This window comes from Conger conger, chromosome 16, assembly GCF_963514075.1.
Source record: "Conger conger chromosome 16, fConCon1.1, whole genome shotgun sequence".
Classification (NCBI taxonomy): Eukaryota; Metazoa; Chordata; class Actinopteri; order Anguilliformes; family Congridae; genus Conger; species Conger conger.
The window spans coordinates 18,253,309-18,278,272 of NC_083775.1; the positions used below are offsets into that span (position 1 = coordinate 18,253,309).

Here is a 24,964-nt window from a genome sequence, read left to right on the forward strand (position 1 = left end):
TCCATATTCCCCCGTGGCCGGACTGAGGATGACAGTTGAGGACCCAAATGGAGTTCAAGCTGTCGGTTTTTCCGTTGCCCAGGATCGGAGAAAGTGAAACTGTGACTGGCTCAGACTTCGGGGCGAGCTCAAAATGCTGCTCTCCCCGACTGTTATTCCTTCTTATGAGAAGACAAAAGTTTTTAATGATAATAACAAGCCATTCAACTCCTCTCTCGATTTTGTCTGTTGTCTTGAGCCAACCCTGGTCTTGATGGACTGCAAGGTCTGAAGTTTTCCTTGATTGCTCAGTGCTTGGCTGTGCAATCAACTGCTTCAGGGGTTAACTGACCTCATCTTGTTTCTTGGGTCTACATTTGTTATTGATACAATCCAGCAGACCATGAACACAAAGTGGTCCATATCTATGTGTAGTATGTAGTACATTGATCTCTTGACCTGCAGGTTGTGGGTTTTCTGCTCCTGCCTGCTTGTGAATACCCAGCTTTACAAATGCACAAAATGCATGTCACCCAGTATGAAGTGCACTGGCTAGGCAAAAGAACATGGCGTAATAGAGTATGGACACCGTGGGCGGTGTTTCTACACCTTATCGTGACCTATCGTGTTTGTGCACTTGTCCTTCAGGGTTGCTGTCATTGCCAGCTGACTTCAGGTTATTTCAGGCTGGCATTGTGCCTTTGCGAAAAAGTTTCCCGGACCGATTCTGCATGTGTGCATTCTTCGATTTCACCTTTAGCCAAATTCAATTAATCCGGTTTGATTGAGCTGTTAATTGAATACATCAATTGGCAGTTTCAGAAAGAAGTCGTGGGATGGTGTTCTTATGCTTGTGAAAAGAGAAAAATAAATACTTTGATTTCATTTTTTTAAGGTATAAAAAAATGTTATCATTAACAAAAAATAAATAAATAAATAAATAAATAAATAAATAAATAAATTCCTGACTCAGATATGATCATTTTGAACACATTCACAAATGAGGGAAATATCTGGCAAACCAACTCAAACAAAACAGAGAAATCAATTATACCAGTCATAAAGAACTCGGTCGGGAAGACCAAAACAATTTCACATTTTGTTAATTTTACAGCAAATTGTACACCCCTGACAAGGAACCTGACTCAATAGATATTAGCACCTTCCTCAATCACATATAATTGCCTCGACTTAATAAAGAACAAGCAGATGAACTTGACACACCATTAACACCTAATGAACTCCATACAGCACTCTAGAAACATTTCTGGAATATCTCACCACTGTTTTTTAGAATGGTCCTTAATATTAAACATCACTCAGCAATTAGAGGTCTATGACTCCTAAACTTCTAAGACTGGTAGATATTTTGGTTAAGAACAGACAGTCATGAGGAAATGGAAGTCAAATAAATAATTTATTAAAATTGTACAATGCCATATCTAAGATCAATTTCTACTCGCAAGTGACCTTTTGGGTGCCACCTCCCATTTTTTAAGTGCCAATCTTTTGAACAACAAATCCAATGAGGCTAATGTCTTGCATGTTCTCTGTTGAATATATACAGTAAGGGAAATCTGCAAGAAATTGAGCAAAATTGGAATCGTCACCCCCCCACACCTCTGTGATGTTTCACAGAATGACCCAATGCCCCTTTCCCACTGTAGAGCTGAACCAGGCTGACTCATTATACCCCTTTCCCACTGTAGAGCTGAACCAGGCTGGCTCATTATACCCCTTTCCCACTGTAGAGCTGAACCAGGCTGACTCATTATACCCCTTTCCCACTGTAGAGCTGAACCAGGCTGGCTCATTATACCCCTTTCCCACTGTAGAGCTGAACCAGGCTGACTCATTATACCCCTTTCCCACTGTAGAGCTGAACCAGGCTGACTCATTATACCCCTTTCCCACTGTAGAGCTGAACCAGGCTGACTCATTATACCCCTTTCCCACTGTAGAGCTGAACCAGGCTGGCTCATTGTACTCCTTTCTCACTGTAGAGCTGGACCCAGGCTGGCTCTTTTCCCCCTTTCCCACTGTAGAGCTGAACCAGGCTGGCTCTTTTCCCCCTTTCCCAATTCAGAGCCACTTTATTGCAACGACTGTTATGGTGCAGTGTAATTTTGCTGTTGTTACCGTCTTGCAAATGCAGTGTTTAGCCTTGTCGCTCTGTGTGCCCGTTGTGTGCTATGTTTTCCTTTAGAAATGATGTTCTCCTTCCTTTCACGCATGTTCACAGATGATTGGTCTGCTTGTCTTCCCACCTCTTTCATGATGCTTTACTGCCGGTATGTCGCTTGCCGTTTAGCTCCCACGCCCTAGTTCTCACTACCCGTGCAATTATGCTTGCATGCATCTCCCCAGGACAGCCTTTTAAATCATCCTGTTCAAGCGGTCCCGCCAAATAAAAAAAAATTATAATGGCAACAAGGGGCTTGCTTGCTGCATGGTGTGTAGGTTGCGTGCGCTCTTTATTTGGACCCTGACGCTGCGGAGCACAATAGAGAGGCGGAGAGACAGAGCGAGAGAGACGCCGGCGTCCCTGGGGTGCGTGAGAGAGTGTGTAAGTGTGCATTCAGCAAGAAAGACCCATCACGCGCACATGCAGTACAGCTGTCACGGATCTTCATCCGTTTCCTTTCTACGAAAAGGAAATAACCACCATTTCGGCTATGCAGAGCGTTTTTTTTATTTTTTTATTAAAAGAATGTTTTAAAGGCTGCTGCGGCATTTGGAAACTGTTGCAACAATACTGTTTTTATCTTGCGGTGAAATCTTATCGCACAAGATAATGGGCCTATTATTAATCACGCCGAGCGGTTTGGCCAGAGCCTGCTGCTGAACCAGCTTTTTGGAGGCATTGTATGTTTTGCAAGAGGGAGATTTGTCCTGGCTGCTGATGCGTTAACCCTCTGAGAGCAGGGTACACGCAGCGATTCTGTGAGCCTCCTTCTCATTTCCGTGCTCCTGCACATCCAATGCCATCTTTTCCGGCACTTTCCGTCCGACCTCTCAGCATCTTTGTGCTTTAATCTGGGTGATTATCATACCAACAGGCTGTTGGAGGGCAGGCAGCTGTACTACAGCACAATGGCTTTGCTGACATTTATCATGCAGGAAATGTTCCTGACGCAATACAAATCCTCTCGCCACCTCCGCCCCTGTGTGTGTGTGTGTGTGTGTGTGTGTGTGTGTGTGTGCGTGTGCGTGCGTGCGTGCGTGCGTGCGTGCGTGCGTGCGTGCGTGCGTGCGTGCTTGCGTGCGTGCGTGCGTGCGTGTGTGATACGTCTGTGCATGCATGCTAAATGTGTGTACAGTACTGTGAAAAGCTGTAAGTGAATGTAAGTGAGACAGTCAAATTCTGCATAAGCAGTGTGGCAAGTTATCCAAATATTTGGAACAACCTACCAGCTGTTTTTCTTATGAAACTGCAGGACAGTGCCGGACAGTACCTAAGAGAATAATGCAGTTTTAGGCAATAGGTGGTCACAACAAAATATTAATTTGAACAGTTTACTGCTCTTTATATTAACTTTTCAGCATTTTTTGCTTCTTTACTTCACTTTTAGAATATATGCCAATATATATATATATATATATGTATATATATATATGTATATATATATATATATATACTTTTGCACAGTACCCTCAGTACCGTATGTGTGTATGGATGTGTGTGTGCTTGCACTCCATTTGCAATAAACCGCAGAGATAATTTGTGAATGCCATAGCTATCATCGCCATCATGTGCTGAATTGCTTTTATTTTCATGTTTTCATATTATAGCCAATCAACATCAAGGCCTTGCAGCTTCCTTGTGATTGACAAAAACACATCACATGATCACATGGATGCTGTACAACCTTGCTGCTGCTTAGCTGTCTTATCAACACCCAACATGTTTCAGTGCTGATGTTCTTTTTTTTTTCTTTCCTGGAAGCATTTCATGCTGCCTCTGAATCATGTAACATGGAAGTGCCCAGAGTATGCAGGTTTTCATTCCTACCACAACACCAGCTGATTTCACAAATTAACACCCTTTGAAATGGAGAGGAGGGAACTAATTGGTGAAATCAGCTGGTGTGGTGATTGGTTGGAATGAAAACCTGCCTACTTTCAACCCTCCATGGCGCATGATTGACATGATAAGAGGTCAAAGGTCATAACATGGGGGTCAGAAAACATGATGTTGTCCAGGACAGGAACGTGGAGGAATGTATGGGGTATGGGGAGCTAACTCGTCTAGATCGGTTTGGTAAATTTAATCCAAAAGAATCTCTGTGTTTCTGTGAATGCCAGCAAAAATTCCAGTGTGGGCTGCTGTTGCATCCCTTGACCAGTGGGTTTGACTCCTGACATTTCCCTACAATGAAAGGTTTCATTCTTCTGTGCCATTATCCCTTTATAACACTCTTAGCATTAGCGTTCTTCCTTTCCATTAGCCTTTTATAACACTCTTAGCTTTAGCATTCTTCTGTGCCATTATCCTGTTATTACGTCCTTAGCATTAGCATTCTCTGAGAGGAAAGTACGGCTTTTGATAAGTGCCAGAAAATCTAAAAATCATGTACTCTTCCCAGATCTGGTCTTATGTTTTGACCCTGAAGCAGGAGCAGGAGCAGCCACAGTCTGTGCTGTGCCCATTTGAGTATTTAACCTGATAATCTAGAAAAATAACTCCACACCCACACAGACCGACACATGCACAGAAAGACACTCACAGACACACGCACAGACAGACATACTCACAGACACACACATTTTAAGCATGTGCAAATAGTGCTGGTGTATATTTGCTAAGTAATTCATGACTTGGTTGCTGCATACTGCGTACTGTTAGCGTCCCTGTTGGACGGGCCTGAGAGCTTGTGTTCGGCATGCTGCTGACAGTGGTAAATGCTTATTCAGCCCTGAAAGCTCAGCACAGCTAATAAAAACCCCACAACTTAAACCGCTGCAGCATAAGGCAGCTCTGCTCCCAGAACGCACCTGCGCTTTCGGCGGTAAGCAGTGCGAGCAGATGCTCCTGTGTTTCTGTTTCCGGCATTTACATTCCAATTCTTTCATTTGGCTTTCGTCCAAAGCGAATTACAACAGCGAATAACAATGACAAACAACGGCGGGCAAGAACTGCGCAGTCAGCTGCTCGCAGTAGAACAGATAAGATGGTCGCACTGTTGGGGAAGGTTTCAGAATTGGCATCTCCAGGCTGCTTGTGATCCAGGCAGGGGACAAGCCAGGAATTCTAGGCCCCTGAAAGACCCCCTAAGTGGCCACAAAGCATATTGCAAATAATTTGTGCCTCCCAATACTTCTGATGGTGCTGGATCCAGGTGCTTCTTGGCTCATCCAGAACATTGGGTGTCCCAGTCCCACATAAATTGCGCGGCGATGTACCGGACTGCCCTTCTCCTGATCTGCCTGTCACTGCCATATGTAAGTAATGTTGCATACCCATGCTTTTCCTTTTAAGAAAATGTTTTAGGTTCATCTGCACTCCTCACTGAACTCTGGGTTGTTGCAAGGTGCACAAGCTTTGAAATGAATGTTAAGCACAAACGTTGTGCTAAATTAGAAGGTAATCTGAGTTTTAAATCATCTCAGGTTTCTGAATTTCTCCCTTCCCTGTATTGAAAACTTGAGGTTGTTTGCAACTCTGCCTTAGTCCTCCCTCCTGATTTCCCCCGCCCCCCTTTCTGATATCCCTATGCCTATATTTGCACTTATGATGACTATATGTTTAGAACAGCACTTCCTATGTATTTTCCTAGTTATGGATGTGATGCTTTGACTTGTGGAAGAACCTATGCACTTGTAAGTCGCTTTGGATTAAAAGCGTCTGCCAAATGACTAAAATGTAAATGTAAAATGTAGCCAGAAATGTTCTTCAAAATCCCCCATTTTCAGCTGACTTCTCTTTTGCGTGATTATTTCTTTCTTTAGCTTTGCTTTGGTGGTCTTTACTTTGTTGTTACAGTATGTTTCCTCCATTTTATGTATAACCTTGTGCTGTACTACCGGAAGTGTGCTGTAACAATAGATATTTGTTGTTATGTGATATATTTTAGGACATTGTTTATTGGTTCAGGTTATGGGGGACAGCTATACAGCCATTCTTTGGTGATACCCTGTGTTCTGGGTAGTGTTATTTGTTTTGGCTTTTTTCCTTTCATTGATTACATTTTATTTACAGCGGAGAGATCTCACACCTGGGATCCTCCGTTCCAGTCGGGGTACTTTAGAAAAGGTTACTTTGCAGAGGTGACTCCAGGGAGTGAAACAGGGTTGTATTGCACATCATTGATTCCGCAAGAGATGGGAGAGACCGTGGAGACAATGTGGCAGCAGTGTCTGAGTGTGTTGGATGGTGGGTGATGACATCATCCTTTTGCTACAGTAGATGGGATTGGGGTGCTTTCTGGACATTTGGCGCAAAAAGAAATTGGGAATGGATGGCAATAGTCAAGTGTAAAATACCTTTAAGACACCACTAGTTTTGTCATATTTCTTCTCTCCCATTCACGGAATTGATTTGTGAGCTGAGACCAGTCCATAGTGGAATCGGAGATCTTACGTATTTGCCGAGTGGATTGATTCAGTAGGCACTGGTGGGCGAGAGTCCTTGGTTTTGTGAGTGTGCGGTTACGTGTTAAGGACAGGGGGACAGGGGGTTTTGTGAGGAGGGGCGGGGCTATGGGGGGGAGGCAAGCTGGCTGGAAAGGTTTGGTGGTCTCGTCTGCGTGATGGCTTCAGTATAATATACTACATGCCACGGTCTTCATTCACCTGCTACTCTGCCTGTATAACAAGGCTCTTACAGAGCACTGTCAGTCACTCTGCATGTGGGGTGTGGACTCAAGGCCACCGTTCTCTTTTCAGGTTGTTAGTCAGTATGTCTGCTTTCGGCAGCTGTGAAATGCTTTCATGCAGAATTACCTTATGTACACTGAAAGGTGTTGCAGTCATAACAGGCTTCATTCCGTAACTGCTTCAGGAAATGCTTTATCGCTGATGTTTTGCTTGTGATTCCATGCATGCCTACCATACGTATGTTGAACATTGAACCTTGCCAATATTTCAGTGATAGGAAAAGCTGAGCATTGCTGGGCTGAACAGACTGTTCTTGTGATTATGTTATGTTATGTCATGTTATGCAATGCGACCGTGCAAGTCTCTCTTCACAGATGCATGCGTACTTGCATGCATGTATACATACGTGGGCAATTCCAGCATTATGGATGTGACATTTTGACACAAAATTATAAACAAAATCTTCTTTCTTCTTTCAGAAATTTAGCTTGAAATTTTTTAAGCAACCAGACCGAGCCAAACACATGCTAAACAAATTGCGGGTTGCTAATCCAATGATTTGGTTTTATTAACATTAACTGTTGCATCTCCATCTCTCACAGATTTAGTTAAATGCAATGCATTATTGCCAAATCAGTTTCGCAGTTGCTAGGAATATGTCTCTGTTCACAGAACATGAATTATACAAAGATAGACATCCTAGTTTCATAAGACCAACCCCCTCCCTTAGAACCTGCACATAGAATAAATGCACACACTCATCATAAAGACATACACGCTTAAAGCAGAAAAGATCAATTGAAAATATTGCAGATGTCAGGTGCATTAGTAGTAAAGTGCCAGGTACATTCAAATATTAATCGTACTACACATTCCCGTTTGGTAAAAGGCTGCTGCAAACCATGCCTTCTACTACATTACTGGGAGGTATTTCGTGAAGCGGGATTACTGAGTTTGCTGTTCCAAGTTTGGGAGGGTTCCAGGTGCAGGTGTGCAGTTAAAGTAATCCTGCTTCATGAAGTCGTGAAGTGCTGGTATGGACCTGTGAGGTGTTAAGTAAATATCTAGAGGCTGTCTATTTTGTATTTCTAAAGCGTTATGTTACGCTTTTTATGCTCATAACTCTTTACCTTTTACTGGTTGGGGCGGTTCCTTGAATATTTTCTGTTCTTTCCGCTGAATTTGGTTGTGTCGATGAGTGAGAGAGAGGGGATCTCAGTGCTTATGAATGTAGAAGCTGTTTGTACAATCCTATCCAACTGTTCTCTATTTCTCATGAGCAGCAGTTTTGCTGTCCCAGAAAGTTCTTGAAAAGGGAAGAGCGGATTGTATTTCCACTCTGTAAACCGGAAGCATCCCCTCTCTCGACATCCTGAACTTCCAGAGCTGTCCTGGAAAAGAGACTTCTTTCATAATGATGGTGATGGAGGTTTCCTCCATTTTGAGAGAGGTGATCAAAACTGTCCATGCACTCCACCTCCTGACCATTAATGATCAATGGTAGTAGCTGTCTTTTGCTATTGTGATAATGTGATAACATCTGGCGATGTTAAGCTGTAAGATGTTAGTAATACCTTTTGCCCAATTCGGAGATGACTTCTCTGTGGGCCGTCTCTTCATTGGATGGGCAGAGTCCCACGAATGTTAAGTCATTGGCAAACTTAAACATTATTGCACAGTCGGAGTGTGAGATGCAATCATTGGCATAGACTGAATATAGAAAATGAGTCAGACACACCCTTGTGGGCCCTCATGCTTATAGCTAATGGTTTAGAGTCTTAAAATTTAACAACCTGTTTCTGCATTGCAGGAAATTTAAATCCCTGGAGACTGTGTGACACCAAGCTGCAGTAATAGTGTTGGAAAAGATGGGGCCCGAAGTAGAGGTTTATCAGAGAAATAATACCTGTATGCTAGTGATAGGGGCCTCTAGGTGCTGTAGGATTGGCCTTCTATGCAAACAGGTGAGAGTCGAATACAATATCTCACAGTTGCTTACATACCAGACACTCAAATACCTCCATAATGGCAGATTTCAAGGCAACAAGTCTGTAGTTATTCAGACAGTTTACATTGGGTTTATTTAGGCACGGGTAGGTAGCTTGCATACATTAAAAGATCAGTAAAACATAAACCGTAAACACAGAGGCATGTTTGCTGTGGGAACCGGGCTGGGGCCTGTTGCTGTCCTGCTGTTCTGTCTGCAGCATGCGCCTGTTCTTGTGTCACTAATTTTCTGTCTACACAGCATTTTAAACTTCTCTACTGACCCGTGGCTTATTCTCTCTGCGCACAATCTCAGTCTGCATACATTTTTAGAGAAGTTAATATAGAATGTAACACTATCTGTGCACTTATTGAAGTCATCAAGCCAAGTAAAAAAAACCAAAAAAAAACCGTCAGTCATGTTCAGACGGTTTGTTTGTCGCCTCAGTATAGCATTGCTTCAGAGCTTCCCTGTCGCTAATGGTTTTCAGCTTTGGGTGGTATTTGGGGGCATTTGGGGATTAGTATGATCAGGTTATTAGCAGACTATCGAAGTGGTCCCCAGGTCACTGCTTTAAAAGTGCTAGGAATGGTATTGGTCTTGAACTTTATCATACCTGGTGGCAATGTGGATCTGTTGCTGGTAAAGTTTTCATCAGGGTTACAACACCCCCCCCCCCCCCCCATTATCACCGCTGCATCCGAGAAGGTGTTGTCAATTACATGGGACGCTAGTCACATGGGTCACAGCCAATGTCCCAGCCTATGATGGAATGTAGACTGCTATCCGTACCTAAATACAGTGGATGAAATGCATACATTTGAAAACGAAGTTTTATTTATGATTAAATTAGTGGAATCTTTTGAGCTTTACCTGCAGAGACAAAGGAGATGCTCGCAGCTGGATGCAGTGACAACAGAATGGGGCAGTTCGCGTCAACTACCCTCATCACTTATTCATCGCATTTGTTAGCATGGTTGTGCTTTTGGAGTGGGCCAGAGCAGAGAGAGCAGATGGAGATGTCAAACGCATGGTGCTCTGTAAATGTCAGGCAAGGGGAGGCTAAGTGTTGGAATGTCACATTGTTGACATACTATTTTCTTAACAGATGCCTGTATCCAAAGAAACTTCACACAGCTTTTGCTTTTATTATTTATACTTGACGATTGTACTGAGGTAATTTTGGCTAAGTAGATTGCTTAAAGCAATAATGGCAGTTGCCAGCCTGAGATTGGCGCTAGTAATCCCTGAGTTAGTCTGGATTTTTTTAACCACTACACTACAGTATTGTGACTGCCACCAAGGTAGTTTTGGGGAGAGAGATTCCTGAGAAATTGACCTTCCAACCTGCTGACCTGGCAGGAAATCATGGATAGCAGCCAAGGCACTGAAGTAAGGTGAGTAAAGGCTGCTTTTGTGTTGGTGTCATGAGGACCCTGCAATGGCACTAGAGATTACCAGGTCCGTGGATTCGGCCAAGAAACAGTCTATATGGGTTAGTTTATATAACCACACCATCATTTTACTTCCAAAAAGTCTCACTTCATGAGTAAATACTGTATTGAGTTGAATTAGTTTTTTTTTCTTTTTCTTTTTTATTTTGGCCAGATCAAGACAGATTTGATGATTCATCTAATGCAGGCAGTTTCATCTTTATTATATGTTTATGAAATAATTGTAATTACACCATAGTTTTATGACATTTATGGTTTATTTCTTAGTGCTATGTTTGTGTTGTAGGTGTATGTATATGCTGTGATTCACTGTGCATGAAAGGCCGCTAAATAAAGAAATTAAAAAAATGTTAAAAACTTTGTCCGCTTAAATTAGGTTTGATTGAGCGGTTAATTACTATGTGGTAAAGCCATTGTGCAAAGAGGGTGTTGTTGGAGGTGTGGTTGTACTGAAAATGAAGCGTGCCTAATTTCTGGTTTTGTTTAAAGTGAATACACTTTGGGGTTTTTTTGTTGGTTGTTACTTATTGTAATTGTATAAGTTGAACTGTAAATTTTCACTAAATTTTCAAAAATATACCTAACACGTCCCAAACAACTTCAACTGTCAAAAAAGGTATCTGCATTAAGTTGCAACTCTGCCGAGCAGAGTGCTAAGGCTTCTGTGAAATTAACAGAAATTCAAGTATGATCAAAATCAACAGCAATTGAACAAATTCATGCCTGGCCTGTGATATAGCACTTTGATCTCTTCTGAAGTTTTTGTGTTGGCAGAGTGGTAGTACCTGTTGGTCCCAATGTTGTGTAGTTTGCAAGGAACAGAGCTGTCCTTCTGTACAGGCATCCCACCTGTCCCAAAAGGTCCGGTGGTCTTCCGTAATTTGGTACCTGCATCCACCATGCCCGCGATTGGGAAGAAATTGGCAGTCTGCCCCACAGGCAGAAGTTTCGAAATTTCCATTATCCTGTAGCACCACACGCGAGTAGAATGTGTGCTCTTTCGACATAGTATTATTTATTCATGTTTTTTTGTTTTTTTTTGGAGGGTTGAGAGTTAAATGGCAGTTTTTAAAGTGTGAATTCGCTTCTTTTCCACATAATTGGGATGTAATGTAGAAAGGTTGTCACCACAGACTCCTCTAGCCTTCCAAACAGCAGGGGTTTCCAGTCTGAGACATGAGCCTCCAGTGCTGTCACCGTGCAGAGCAGCCATAGCCACCGTATCCTCCGCTCATGTCCCTTCATAAATATTTATGAGCTTCATCGACGTATCCGTTGGAATCACTTCAACGGCAGGCAGACAGAAGTGCCGACGCCAAGAGAAACCGCCGGGTATAAGGTGCGTGTGTAAAATCTGTTGCCATTATAATGGAGTCTCTGCTTCTTTAGTTAGCCACAGCAGGTGGAACCACACTGTCTCGCGCAGATCACTGTGAAATTGATTGGTTTATTCCAAGTGTTGCGTTAAAACTCCGCCAGCGGATCCGAGAATCGTTAAACATTTGCTGATGGTCTCGCAGAACAAATAAATGATGCGCGTATGGCATAATTGCATGTTTTTTTAATAGTTTGCTTTTCTTCGCCGCTCCGATGCCCGGCTATTTGACAAGCCTTTGACAGGATGCGAAGGAGGGGGTAAGAAGCGAGAGTACTGGAATGAAGGAGAGGGAGAAAAAGGATGCGTTTCCAGAGAATGAGTCATCTGAGAGGTGCCTGGAGCTGTGCGTGCTAGGCCGAGCTCACGATGGCCGCATGGTGCAAGCTGCCATGTGCCACGATGAATGGGGACCCCACAGACTGTGATTATTCACAAAATGCAGCAGAGGCTTTCCAGAGGAAGCACTGGCCTCGAAAATGTACACCTTTTACTGTGCAACCACCATGACATAAACAGGACTTTCACTACAGAACAAAAGCAGCAAATGCAAGCTGGCTAGCACCTTCTGTATGACCATGTCCCAGTGAACCTTGATGCAATTAGAAATACAAACTTAGTCATGAAACGAGCGGTGCAGATTTTGCTTTGGCTCTCGCACGGTGCCTAGTTCTCATGGTGAACTGAACATGAACATGGTGGAAAGAAAGGTCTTTTGATGACAGCACTTTTCCCTGCAGTACCCTGAATTTACTGGGGCGGTTCAGTGAGGCCTGGAAATACAAAATGCCAGAATCGGGGATGGAAATTAGTTATAAAAAAACCTCATGTTTTTTTTGTTTTATTATTATTATAGCACTTTGTTTTCAGAATGTGCAAATCGATGTAATACTACTCTAAATTAGTCTGAGGTAAACTGGTTTCCTGTAATCCTAATTTGTCGAGGAAGCAGAGTTGAGAGGATGCCTGCAGGATAGCGATTAAGGAGTTGTACGCTCATACCCTCGAGCAGAGCACTCAACATAAATTGCCTCAGTAAATAGCCAGCTGTATAAATGAGTTATGTGAAAAAACATAAACCGTACAAGCCTCCCTGCACGAACAAGGCAGTTAAGAACATGGCGATGAGCAGAACAGGCCACTCAGCCCAGCTGGGGTCTTCCTTTAGCCTGAATCCTCAAGCTTGACTAACAACCAAGCGCAAGAAATGTGGATTGGATATTGGCCAATGACACAAAATGTGTTAATATGGCACCACTTGAACATTTTTAAGGAAATGTCACGCAGCCTTCTGTGTACAAATATACCATTTATAACTTTAGTCAGTTAATAACAGTACAATGCAGTGCCGGAGTGCATGGCATACTTGTTTTCATTTGAGACGCTAACGGGCTAAATCTTATTACTGGGTGTTTATTTTCTCTGCAGAGAAAAAACAGAGCTGCAAACTTAGAATGCAGGTTTCAATTTGTTGAGAGCGCGTGGTTCAGTATTATTTTTTTGTTCCCTTCCGCGTCAACTAATTAGACCCTAACAATCCAGGCAAGTGTAAACAATCACGGCAGATGGCAGAGTTTGTGTAATTAACACGAACTATGCTGCGCGTGGCGGTTTGAGAATTGGTTCTTCCTGTGTTTTCCCTCCGTTTTTACGCACCATATTTTCCATAAACTTTTGTTAAGTGTTATGAAAGACTTCATGAGCTACCCCCCCCCCCGCCTTCCCCCCCACTTACAGCAAACATCAGCTTGAGTGGAGCTGCTTGCTGTAAGTGACTCAGTGGCTTGAACCGAGCATGCAGTTTTGATGAAGAGAACTGGGTCTTTCGACGAGTTGATAAGAGTTGGCGTGTGGCAGGCCGTGGCAGCTCCACTCAAGTTTAAGTTTAGTTCGTAATGGTCATTCACACCTCACCTTACTTGTCACATTTGTTGGCATAGGTACGGTTTCATAGTGCACCAGAGCAGAGAGAGCAGGTGGAGGTGTAAAAACACTTTCTGTGTCCCAATACTGCTCTCCTCTCCCTCCTTTCCTCCACTCTTCTCCTTCCTGGAAGTAGGAGGGCGGAGTTGAGTGGGGGAAAGGAGGAAGCATTTTTTCAGTATTGGGACGCACTCTTGGTGTTTCACCTCCCTTTATCTTCTTCGACCATCTCATGTAGGGGGTTGAATGTTGGCAGAGAGACAGTAGCTGTAATGATGCCCTCAATGTGGAGATAAGTTGAGAAAAAGAACCATTAGTGATAGTGGCGAAATCTCACAGTTGAGGATTTGGGTGATCAGTGTGAGAGAAACGTTTCCTTTCTATTGACTGCAGAATGGAAAGGTGGAGGTGATGGGGTTCTGGGACGGGGGTAGGTTTACTGTGCCAGGATCACGGTCTGTCTCCTGAGGAAAAAGAAAAGATATAAGCAAAAGTGTTGGCCTTGTTGGCGTGGGAAGAGACTGTTGAGCGGGACGCTTTTTGTAGGAGAGCCAGCCAGGTCTTTGATTGCCTTCAGCTGGCGTAGGTGATGGATGACGGCCGGCTCCCAGTAATTGAATAATCAGGCTGCTGATCGTGCTCTGTTGCTCTGGGCTGTGGCCACTGTCCGGGGCTGGTGATGCTGAGTGGGATGACAGAACCAACCCCCCCCCCCCACCCCCCACCCCCCTTTGTATCTGTCTGTCCATCTCTCTCTGTCTATCTGCCTGCCTGTCTATCTGTTTATCTGTCCATCTGCTTATCCCATTCAGCCACTGCAGGTTCGTTAAAGATTGTTGTAGGAAGATTTTGATGACTATCTGACTTTTGTTTCCATCTGTGAGCAATTTCTGTTGCTTCTTTCTCCCTCTTGCCCTGTGACATTGAGCCACAGTACCCAGAGCCGCCATTCAATCATTCAGTGAGTGCTTAGGGGAATACTGCAAACATGTAATTTCCTGTTTCAGCTTTCATCATGTCTGTCGCCCTTGCCATGCCACTTCACACATGCAGTTTATACAGTGAGTGGCACATTTCCACATTTTCAGAACAGGCATATGTCCACAAAACATGAAAGGGTACTAACAGTGTTTTTCCTGGAAGCACTCATAATCTCCCTTTGCCAAATTGTTATTAGTTGGCACGGTCAGTCTAAATTCAATGATGTCTTTCTTCCTTACTCTCTCTACGTCATGTGATCAGTGTGTCCAACCGTGATTGGTGGTTAATGAGATCTCCTGTTGGTTGTGTTTAGTGTTCACTCTGTGTAATCTACCCTCTGATATGTAATTAGTGGCCTATATGGAAATAACTGCTTTTCCCTGGTGGCTGTAAGCTGGGCAGTGGCAGAGAAGGGAAACCAGAGGGAGAGAAGAGCTCAGAGAGAAAGAGAGATTGCAGGTGAAGTGGGGGTGTCAGCCTGTGTTAAGCAGGTCTTTTATGTCGGTTGAGTACAGTCTCCTCCAGTCTACTCACCAGTCAGTTTCTGTAAGGTATATTTCCGTCAGTCTTTTCTGTCAGGGAAGTGAGGATTAAGTATTGTAAGGTTATTTTTTTAATCCAGCGGTTGCAACAAACAATAACCTTGTTAAGATGTTCAGCGCTCTGAATACTGAAGGCAAGCGTTATTGCGTGCTGGAACCTCTCGCTTAACCTGCATATACAATATATTTTATGTGTTTTAAATTAATGACAATTATCAATTAAATTGCCAAATTCTTGGATAGGTCAGTCTACAGTAAACTGGTGGAATGAACCAAGAAGTCAAAAACAAACTCTATATCGGATCTTAAGAATAAATGCATTAATTAAGAAGCCGACAAATAGGATAATTAATTTAAATTATACATTCTTTATTGAATGTAAGCTTGGTACTTAGAATTTACAAAACTGGAGACATTGAATTGCAAATACCAGAAAAGAGAATGAGAGAAACAGATAAGCCAGACTTTGCCAGAGTATTCCACCTTCAGTGCCACAGGAACAAAGTAAATAATTAGTGTAGATTTCAACTGTCCAGTTGTATTCTGGTGTCTCTTCAGTGACAACTCTTTGATGTTCGGACTGCAGCATTGTTCGAAACATAATATATAATATCCTGTTCTTCTATCTAAGGCCATAATCTACACATAACATATCTTACAGTTCCTACAGTTGAAGTAAAATGTTTTTGTCCTTCTCCTAGAGCAGAGGAAAATAGTTTTAGTGCCTTTTTGCAAGCGGGTTGTTGTTTCCAGCTCTTTGGGTTACTGTAGGTAAAGTGCAACGGATCGGATTTTAAAAAATATATACTCCTGATTACCCAGCACCTCGGAGTGCAGGACTTTATGGAAGTCTCCTTGCCACCAGTGGGTCTGCATTGCACATAAAGAGAGACAATGTCCACGGGCGGAACAAGCTTTTAAACTCACTGCAAGAGAACAGTACACGTGTTTGGCAGAGTGTTTTTGTCCTCATTTTCTCTGAGTGGGCACTCCAAAATCCTCACCAGCACGGCGACAAAGATTTGGGCTTAGTTTGGGGAGTGGTAATGAGGTTTTTGATATGGGGTTTATGAGATTTATCAGATTAACTAATTGTTTGAATTTGTTTAAAAGTACAGAAAGTTCCATGTGGTCAGGGGCCACACAAAAGTAAGCATCCCAGTGATGTGTTAGCATGATGCACGTTACAAAAATAATCCATGAAACACTTGAGAAATAAAATCATCAGAAAGCTCTGGGTTTCGTGAGAGTTGGTGACTGCGGGTGAGTTTATATGATTTTGCCTAGTACAGGGTACCTATACATGTTTGGGGGAGGTTCGCTGGACTCTTGCTCCATTGCTCAACTGAATTGAATGTTCAGCTTCTCATTACATTAGTTGGGTAAGCTACGACGCCTATTCATGTACTTTTATTGATTTTATTATTGCAGCCATTAAGGCAAAATGGTACATTTAATGGCCCGACCCAGGATCTCTCTCCCTGTGGGGTCATATTATCGCCTACCCAAAAGCCAACCTACAGCCAAATTACCCACCCTGGGGGGTTCATATGAATTCCATCAGCTCACACTCCAAGTGCCCCGTTTACGCACCCCATTCACAACTCCACTCATGTTCACACCACCCACATACGTACATCATGTGTAACACACCACCCACATACGTGCATCATGTGTAACACACCACCCACATACGTACATCATGTGCATCACACCACCACACATACGTACATCATGTGGAACACACCATCACACATACGTACATCATGTGGAACACACCACCCACATACGTACATCATGTGTAACACACCACCACACATGTATGTTGCATGTAACACACCAACCTGTATGCACCTCTCATGATTTTTTGTGTTTGTTTTTGTGCAATTATAAATGCTAATTATTAGTACCTTATAATCTGTCATACTTGTCTTTTTTACACACACACACACACACACACACACACACACGCACACATATTTGTTCACATATACACAGTACGCACATGCGCCCACACACCATTTACAAGACGTACTCTCGCAGTAATTCCGTGAGCCATTAAATGCTCCAGTTGCCATTCCCTAATGGTTATCAGTTTGTGTTGTCGGGGTGCTAAGAGGGTGCTTGTTCCGCTCCGTGAGGTCAGAGGAACGTGAACAGCAGACTGTGCCTGCGTGCGTCTGTGTGTGCGCGTGATTGTTCACAGTGCCACACCCATCCTGGGAAGCACTAGGGGGTATTTTCCTCTCTGACCTGACCTCTCTTACTCTACCCTGGAAGATAACGGATATCAGGCTCTTTGCTCGTTTCGACCAGGATGTACTCCTGTCCCACTCAGGGGGGCTATCTAACGGCCCTCTCTGTCACAGATGACGTGCCCCCCTACTTCAAGATGGAGCCGGTGCGGACGCAGGTGCACCTGGAGAGGAACCGGCTGGTGCTCACTTGCATGGCCGAGGGCAGCTGGCCGCTGGAGTTCAAGTGGATTGGCAACGGGGCGGAGCTGACTCGCTTCTCCCTGGAGTACAGGTGAGGGGCGCGCTGCCAGGTGCGGACCGGACCCCGCCCAAACCTGGTCCTGTCCCTTTAACCCTTTCAGTACCAAGCCCAATATCAAGTGGCTCTGCCCAAATCCCAAGGGGCTTTGGCTTTGGTTGAGAATTTAGTGTGGTTTTAATATGTGCTCAATACGGTAGTATAGCGGTGGTTTTGATTGGTTAAAATGGTGTCCGGTCACTCGGGATTTCGCGGGAGTTGCGCTTGTGCCATATGGGCCTGATGTGGTTAATCCCAGTGGTCTCAAACTCAGTGCCATGGAGGGCCGTGTGTATGTTGTTTTTTATTCCAGCCTCAGATCTTCATTATGTAATTGGTTCAGTTATTTGCTATGTTAGGTTGCAGGTTTGCACATAATGTATGTACTGTGAAATGTGTCATTTTTATGGTCTAAAACCTACACGCAGCCCTCCGTGCCGACGACCTTGAGACCACTGCTTTATTTTCTCCATTGTGCTTGATTGTGCTATCACTTGTTCAGCGGATGCACTAATGTATAATAAAAAAGTACTTGTGAGTAAAAACATTGGTCTCTATCTCTTTATATCTCACTCGCTCTTTCTTTATCTCCCTCTTCCATCCTGTGCCTGAATGGGCTTCTTTATCTTCCTCTTTGTGATTTGAGGTAATTTCTTTTTTAATGCATCAAGACTGAATTTACATCTACCCTTTCCTTATTATGTATGTACCTTTCAATCATAGTCTCTTTCTTCTTTTTTGAGGAGCAGTGATTTGAATTGAATATGGGCAAGTAGCTACTGCGCATACATATTCTCTGAGTGGACCATTAATCCAGAATTGCCATTTGCTCATCAGAAAGGAGAAATGTATTTCTGCGTATGTTAAATATATAAAGTAACTTAACCAATAACTTTAGGTAGAAAAAATAATGATATAAAAAATGTGGGTATGCTCAAATATATTGGGGGGAAGGAACATCTTTAATGATGCAATCATGATTAATGTCAAAATCACAAAGTATCGCATAGGCCCCACCTAGGTAACGAACCGCTGCTCAGGTTCGTTGCAACAGACGTGAATATGAAGACAGGCTGCCACGGTGTAGTAATGGAATTTAAGAACCAGAGAATCAGGTGACTTGGTCACATGCTAAGAGAGCCGCAGGCAAGTGTACCCTACATAGCCTTAAAATGGACACCAGGGAAAAGGAAACTGGGGAAGGCCAGAAACAAAATGGTGGAGATCGGTGGTAGACGAGCTGTAAGAGATGGGTTAAATGTGGGGTGAAGCACAGCAGTCATTAAAAGATTTAAATAGATTGGGTGAAATCATTATGGCATTATACCCCAGCGGGGTTGTAAGAGGATAAGTGCAGGTGTTTGATTTCTTTCCCTTGCCTTGTCCCCCTCTCAGGTACCTGATTCCCTCCCTGGAGCGATCGCACGCCGGCTTCTATCGCTGTATCGTCAGAAACCGCGTAGGCTCCCTCTTGCAGCGAAGCACAGAAGTGCAGGTGGCATGTTAGTACTGCGCTAGCTCTGGTATCTGTCTGTGGGTGTGGCTGTGATGGTGGACTTTACCACTCCAGTACAGCAGAGGGCGCCGTAGTTAAGTGTGACTGTGGCTGTGGTTGTGTGTGTTTCCACTCCAGTACAGGAGAGGGCGCTGTGGTGGGTGAGTGTGTTTCTCTTCTTTCTCCACTCTACTTGTACTGTATCACTTTCTGTAGCCTTAGCTGGTGCAGCTTTGTATTTTTCTCACCCAGGCCACTATGCATTAATGCATTAAATCTCTCTCTGTCTCCCCCTCTCTCTCTCAGACATGGGGGGGTTTGAGGAGGGGGAGCGTTCGCAGGTCGTGTCTCAGGGTGAGGGGGCAGTTATTGCCCCCCCACGGATGCACAGCTTCCCCCAGCCGCAGATCACATGGTTCCGGGATGGACGAAAGATTCCTCCCAGCAGTCAAATGTAAGGACCTTTAGGTGCTTTAGGCACTTGGTATAGGCATTCCAAAATGTCCAGTTTTCCGGTGACCTTTGACCTCTTGCATCGCCCCAGAGCCATCGCCCTGGACAACACGCTGGTCATACTGTCCTCTGAGGCTTCTGACGGCGGACGCTATTACGCACAAGCTGTCAACGACAGGAACGGGGAAAATAAAACCAGCCAGCCCATCACGCTGTCTGTGGACAGTGAGTCTCAAGATAACACACACGCACACGCAGCGATACCCTGTTACTGTTCACACAAATACCGCACACACGCAACAATATCTTATTACTGTTCACACAAATACCGCACACATGCAGCAATACCCTGTTACTGTTCCCACAAATAGCGCACACACGCAGCGATACCCTGTTACTCTTCACACAAATACCGCACACACGCAGCGATACCCTGTTACTGTTCCCACAAATACCGCACACATGCAGCAATACCCTGTTACTGTTCACACAAATACCGCATAACACACGCAGTGATACCCTGTTACTGTTCCCACAAATACCGCACACACGCAGCAATACCCTGTTACTGTTCACACAAATACCGCACACACGCAGCAATACCCTGTTACTGTTCACACAAATACCGCACACACGCAGCAATACCCTGTTACTGTTCACACAAATACATTTGTATACACAAATGCAGTGGCAAATGGCAACTACGCAAAAATGCATTAACGAGCATGAAGACACATAGGTCATATGTACTATAAGGAGTTATAAAGGCAAGTTTATAGCAAGAATTATTATGCATTATGTCACACTTAAGGTAAAATGAGTGCCATGTAAGACCCACCACAAGTACCACCACGTAAATGACTATAGAAGGCTCCCTCTTTATAGCTCTCTGGTAACTCTGTGTGTCAGTGGTGAGGATGACTGTGCTGTCTCTCACTACTCCATCTGCCTCTTTCTCTTTTTTCACTCTCACAGAAGTGGAGGGTCCTGCTGACCCCATCGCCCCCAAAATCCTCATCCCCCCAAGGAACAGCAGTGTGGTGATAGGGGCGTCAGGGGCTGTGATGGAGTGTGTGGCTAATGCCAGGTGAGTGCCCCCCTCACCCCCTCCAGTACAGTATACGTATTACGTTACATCTTACACCTATTGCCTGGACTTGAGTCTCCCTCAGATTAGTGATAATTATCATGGTGTGGGAAGCCCATTCTGGTGTTTGACATTGATTGAAATATATTGAACATTTTTTATTTTCAATATCCAATTAGGGTGTCACAGTGGCACAGTGATTGGCACTGTTGCCTCGCAAGAAGGCGGTTCTGGGTCCCGTCTGGCAGAGTGGAGTTTGGGTACTCCGTCTTGCCCCTGCACCGAAACACATGCATGTCAGGTTAGGTCTACTCCTGCCATTGCCCTTGACCGAGACACTGGCCTCATACTAGAGTTACTGGTCCGTGACGCTGCACTGTAGCTGCCCACTGCTCCAAAGTAACTCGGATGTGTCAAATGCAGAGGTCAAATTACCCCACAGGGTTCGATAAAGTACATTATATCTTCTCAATTTCACTTGTCATATTTCACCATGCTTGCACCTGCATTGGTTGAGTCTGATCAGCTTTCTTATTTGCAATGTTGCCGGTTACTCTTGTGCCTGTATTCGTCCTGGTTATTTTCACTTGGTATCATTTCCCGTAATTGTGTTCCAAGGCCTTTGGAGAAAAGTGTTTGCCAAATCAATGCATGTAAATGTTAGATCATTGAACCTTCTGGGAGTTTAAGCTTTTTCCATAAGAGGGCATGAAGGACTAATTCTTGTTAGTCTTGCCATGTATAAAGTAAATAAATCAAGTCAATAAATGCCGAATGCATGTGCAAATATTTAGCTTCTTCATCTTGTTGGTTTCCGGTGGGAAATGTCTGTCAAGGAGGCTCGGCTCTAAGTGGAATGTTCTGGAAATAAAACTGATGTGTTTCTTTTCCTCTTGAAGGAAAGGAAGCCGCTCGGTCTTGCGAGAGACTTGCTCCTCTCTGTCTCCTCAGCTTGTTTCACAAAGATGACAGCAGCGTGTTTGTGTTCCCAAAGCGTGGTTGCGGCAGACAGAGGCCAATGCACACTGATGCGCGTGGCAGCAGTGTAGCGTAATGTGTGCTGCATTCCCGGTTGGGGAGTTGCTGCCGCCGTGCCCTTGGGCCAGGTGCTTAACCTGAACCGCTTCGGTCAACTATCCCGCTGTGTAAATAGATTGTATGTTTTAAAAAAAGTACGCTGCGTAAGTCTAATCGGATGATTTTCTGCCAAAGGCGTGATATAAATGTCAGATGCACAGCAGCTAAACGTTTTACAATCTAAAAGAAGACAATAGCGAATATTGTCGCTGGAAATGGTAGTGCTACTGCAAATACTTGCAATATATCCCTACAAATAATACCATAAATAGCACAGAGTATCTCTTAGGACATCGAGGATATAAGATAGAAACTTTGATTTGAGTGTTAGGTATGAATGAGGTGTTTTGGTGACACCTTTTGACTGACCTTCCTTTTTCCCTGTTTCTGTCTAATTTCCCTCTTAACCTCTCTCTCTCCCTCCCTCTCTCTCTCTTTCTCTCTCTTTCTCTTTCTCTCTCTCTGTTCAGACCACTTACAAAGCTCAGTATAGTCTGGCGGAAGAACGGCGTTGTGGTCAGCAGCGGTCTGAGCGACTTTAACCGCAGGCTGACCATGGTCTCTCCGACCGTCGGGGACAGTGGGTTCTATGAGTGCGAGGCAGGGCTTCTCAGCAGCAGAGTGCCGTCCATCAGGGCCGGGGCTTACCTGCACGTGCTTGGTACCTGCCCACCTGCCCATGCGTCTCCCCTTAAACTTACCTTCACCCCACTGCTCCGTCACCTGTGCCTGCACTCACTGCACTGTCCCACACCACCTGCCCCGCCCCATTCCCTAGCATTCCTAGCGATATTTTTTGTTCCCCGTTTTAAAATACTGCGATAGTTTCAGCCTCTGATATGCGTTCATCCCTTCTGCTTCTCCAGAGCCCCCCCATTTTGTGAAGGAGCCGGAGAAACGCATCACCGCTGAGATGGAGAAGGTGGTGGATATCCCCTGCCAGGCCAAAGGTCTGTGTCTGTGTGTGTGTGTGTGTGTGTGTGTGTCTGTGTGTCTGTGTGTCTGTGTCTGTGTCTGTGTGAGTCTAATTGTGCATGTATTTGTGTGTCTGTGAGTCTGATTGTGCATGTGTTTGTGTGTCTGTGAGTCTGATTGTGCATGTGTTTGTGTGTCTGTGAGTCTGTATGTGTGCATAATCTATGCATGAATGTTTTCTGTGTATAATGTATTGTGTGTATAGTGTGTGTGTATATTGTTTGTATAGTGCATATATGGTGTATTGTTTGTGTATAATCAGTGAATAGTGTGTCTACACTTTGGGGCCCCCTGGTTTCAATGTCTGTTTCAATGAATCTGTATGTGATTGAAAGCAAAGCTGAACTCAAAATGGAGTTTCCAGAAAGAATGACCTCTACACAAAATTAAGCCTCTGAAGTATGCAAAAGAAAAACGAAAAAGAAGCCTGAAGCCTTTTGGAACAATGTGCTTTGGACTGACCAAAGAGGGTTGGGTTGAAGAGAGGTTGGGTATTCCAGCAAGACAATGATCCAAAGCCACAGTCCCCAGACTTAATATTATTGAAAATCTGTGGAGAGATCTCAAACATGCCATACATTCAAGGAGGCCGAAGAATATTTCTGAGCTAGAGGTTTTCTGCCAGGAAGAATGGGGAACAATTTAAAGATGCTTAGCTGGCTACAGGAAGCATTTACAAGCTGTTATAGCTGCCCGAGCAGGAGTTACAAAGTACTAACTGACAGGGTTTCCAAGCTTTTTCCTTTTTTTATTTGGAAACTAACTGTAAAAAAAATCAAAATAAAATCGCTTTAAAATTTGAAGAAATGTGTCATTGGTGTATGTGCTTTATGTATGTGTTGTGTGTGTGTATATAGTATGTATAGGTTATGTAAAGTGCATGTATAGTGATTGTACAGTGTGTGTATGGTGTATGTGGTGTGAAGTGTATGTATAGGTCATGTAAAGTGCATGTATAGTGATTGTACAGTGTGTGTATGGTGTATGTGGTGTATAGTGTACGTATAGGTTATGTAAAATGCGTGTATAATGCATCCGTGGGTTTGCAGGATGGATGGGTACAGTACTGCTCTCCCTCCCCTGCCTGTGCCCGCAGGAGTCCCGCAGCCTGACATAGTGTGGTATAAGGATGCTGTGCCAATCAGCCCAGTCAGGACGCCCCGGTACAGGGTGCTGGTGGGGGGCAGCCTGCATATCAACGGCCTCCTGCCCGACGACACCGGAATGTTCCAGTGTTTCGCCCGCAACCTGGCCGGAGAGGTCCAGACCAGCGTCTACATTGCTGTGACCAGTACGCCTACCTTCCCTGTCACTCCCTCTCTACCTCTCTTTTGTCTGTCTCATATGGTCCATCTCTCCACCTTGCATTGTCTCTCTCCATTGATCTGTCTCTCTCTCTCTCTCCCTCTTAATTCAGTGACAGTTTAGTATTTGGTCTGGGGAATGCTTTTAGCAGATGCATTTTTTATCACATAGCAGAGAAAAACAGAAGGAAAATGTGCATGTGTGGGAGTGTTTGTGCGTGCGTGCAAGCATGAATTTGTGTGTGCATAGGTGCACGTATGCGTGCGTGCGTGTGTATGTGTGCGTGTGTGTAGATGGGTGAGTGTATCCATGCCTGTGTCTGTTTGTCTGTGTGTCTGTGTGTGTGTGTGTGTGTGTGTGTATGTGTGTCTGTGTGTATCCATGCTTGTGTGTGTATGTACAGTACTGTGCACCCTAGATTTTTTAAATATAAATTGGCAGAAAGTCTTTTACAATTTATTTTTTCATTTTCTGCATTAGTGTCAATAGAAAAGAGCAACTTTGACATTTTCAAACATTCAATTTCCAAAAAAGTAAATGTTACAGTGAAAGCATTTTGTTAAATAAAGTAACATATTAAGTAATAGATCCATTTTCGGACAAAAACTTGATCTTGGCTCTGGGATTATCTGGAGAGCTAAAAGCAAGTGAGACAGTCAAAGACTGAACAAGTCCTCCAATATGTTTGGTACAACCTACCAGCTGCTATTCTATAAAAAACCTGCTGGACAGTTGATGCAGAATTGATGCATTTTTAAAGGTTTGATTTCATTGAGTTTTTAACTGTTCGCTGCTATTTATAGTACATTTCTTGGATTTAAATGTTGATTTAATTATTTTTGAAAGAATGTTTGCTTTACAGAATGCTTATGTGCCTAAGACTTTTGCACAGTACTGTATGCATCCATGCTTGTGTGTTTATCCTTGCTTGTGTGTGTGTGTGCGTGTGTGTATGTGTGTGTATCCATGCTTGCATGTGT

General features: G+C 43.9%; 1 protein-coding gene across 2 annotated transcripts in view; it reads left to right on the forward strand.

Moving 5' to 3' along the window:
* The window catches only part of LOC133114467 (protein sidekick-2-like), a 76,860-nt gene that overhangs the window by 21,358 nt on the left and 30,538 nt on the right, over positions 1-24,964 (forward strand). For both annotated transcript variants that reach the window (XM_061223890.1, XM_061223892.1), the window contains exons 2-9: positions 17,427-17,586; positions 18,988-19,094; positions 19,394-19,541; positions 19,632-19,765; positions 20,516-20,627; positions 22,175-22,365; positions 22,571-22,654; positions 23,776-23,970. In XM_061223890.1, coding sequence (XP_061079874.1) covers positions 17,427-17,586; positions 18,988-19,094; positions 19,394-19,541; positions 19,632-19,765; positions 20,516-20,627; positions 22,175-22,365; positions 22,571-22,654; positions 23,776-23,970 — 1,131 coding nt within the window. The remainder of the gene's footprint in view (positions 1-17,426; positions 17,587-18,987; positions 19,095-19,393; positions 19,542-19,631; positions 19,766-20,515; positions 20,628-22,174; positions 22,366-22,570; positions 22,655-23,775; positions 23,971-24,964) is intronic.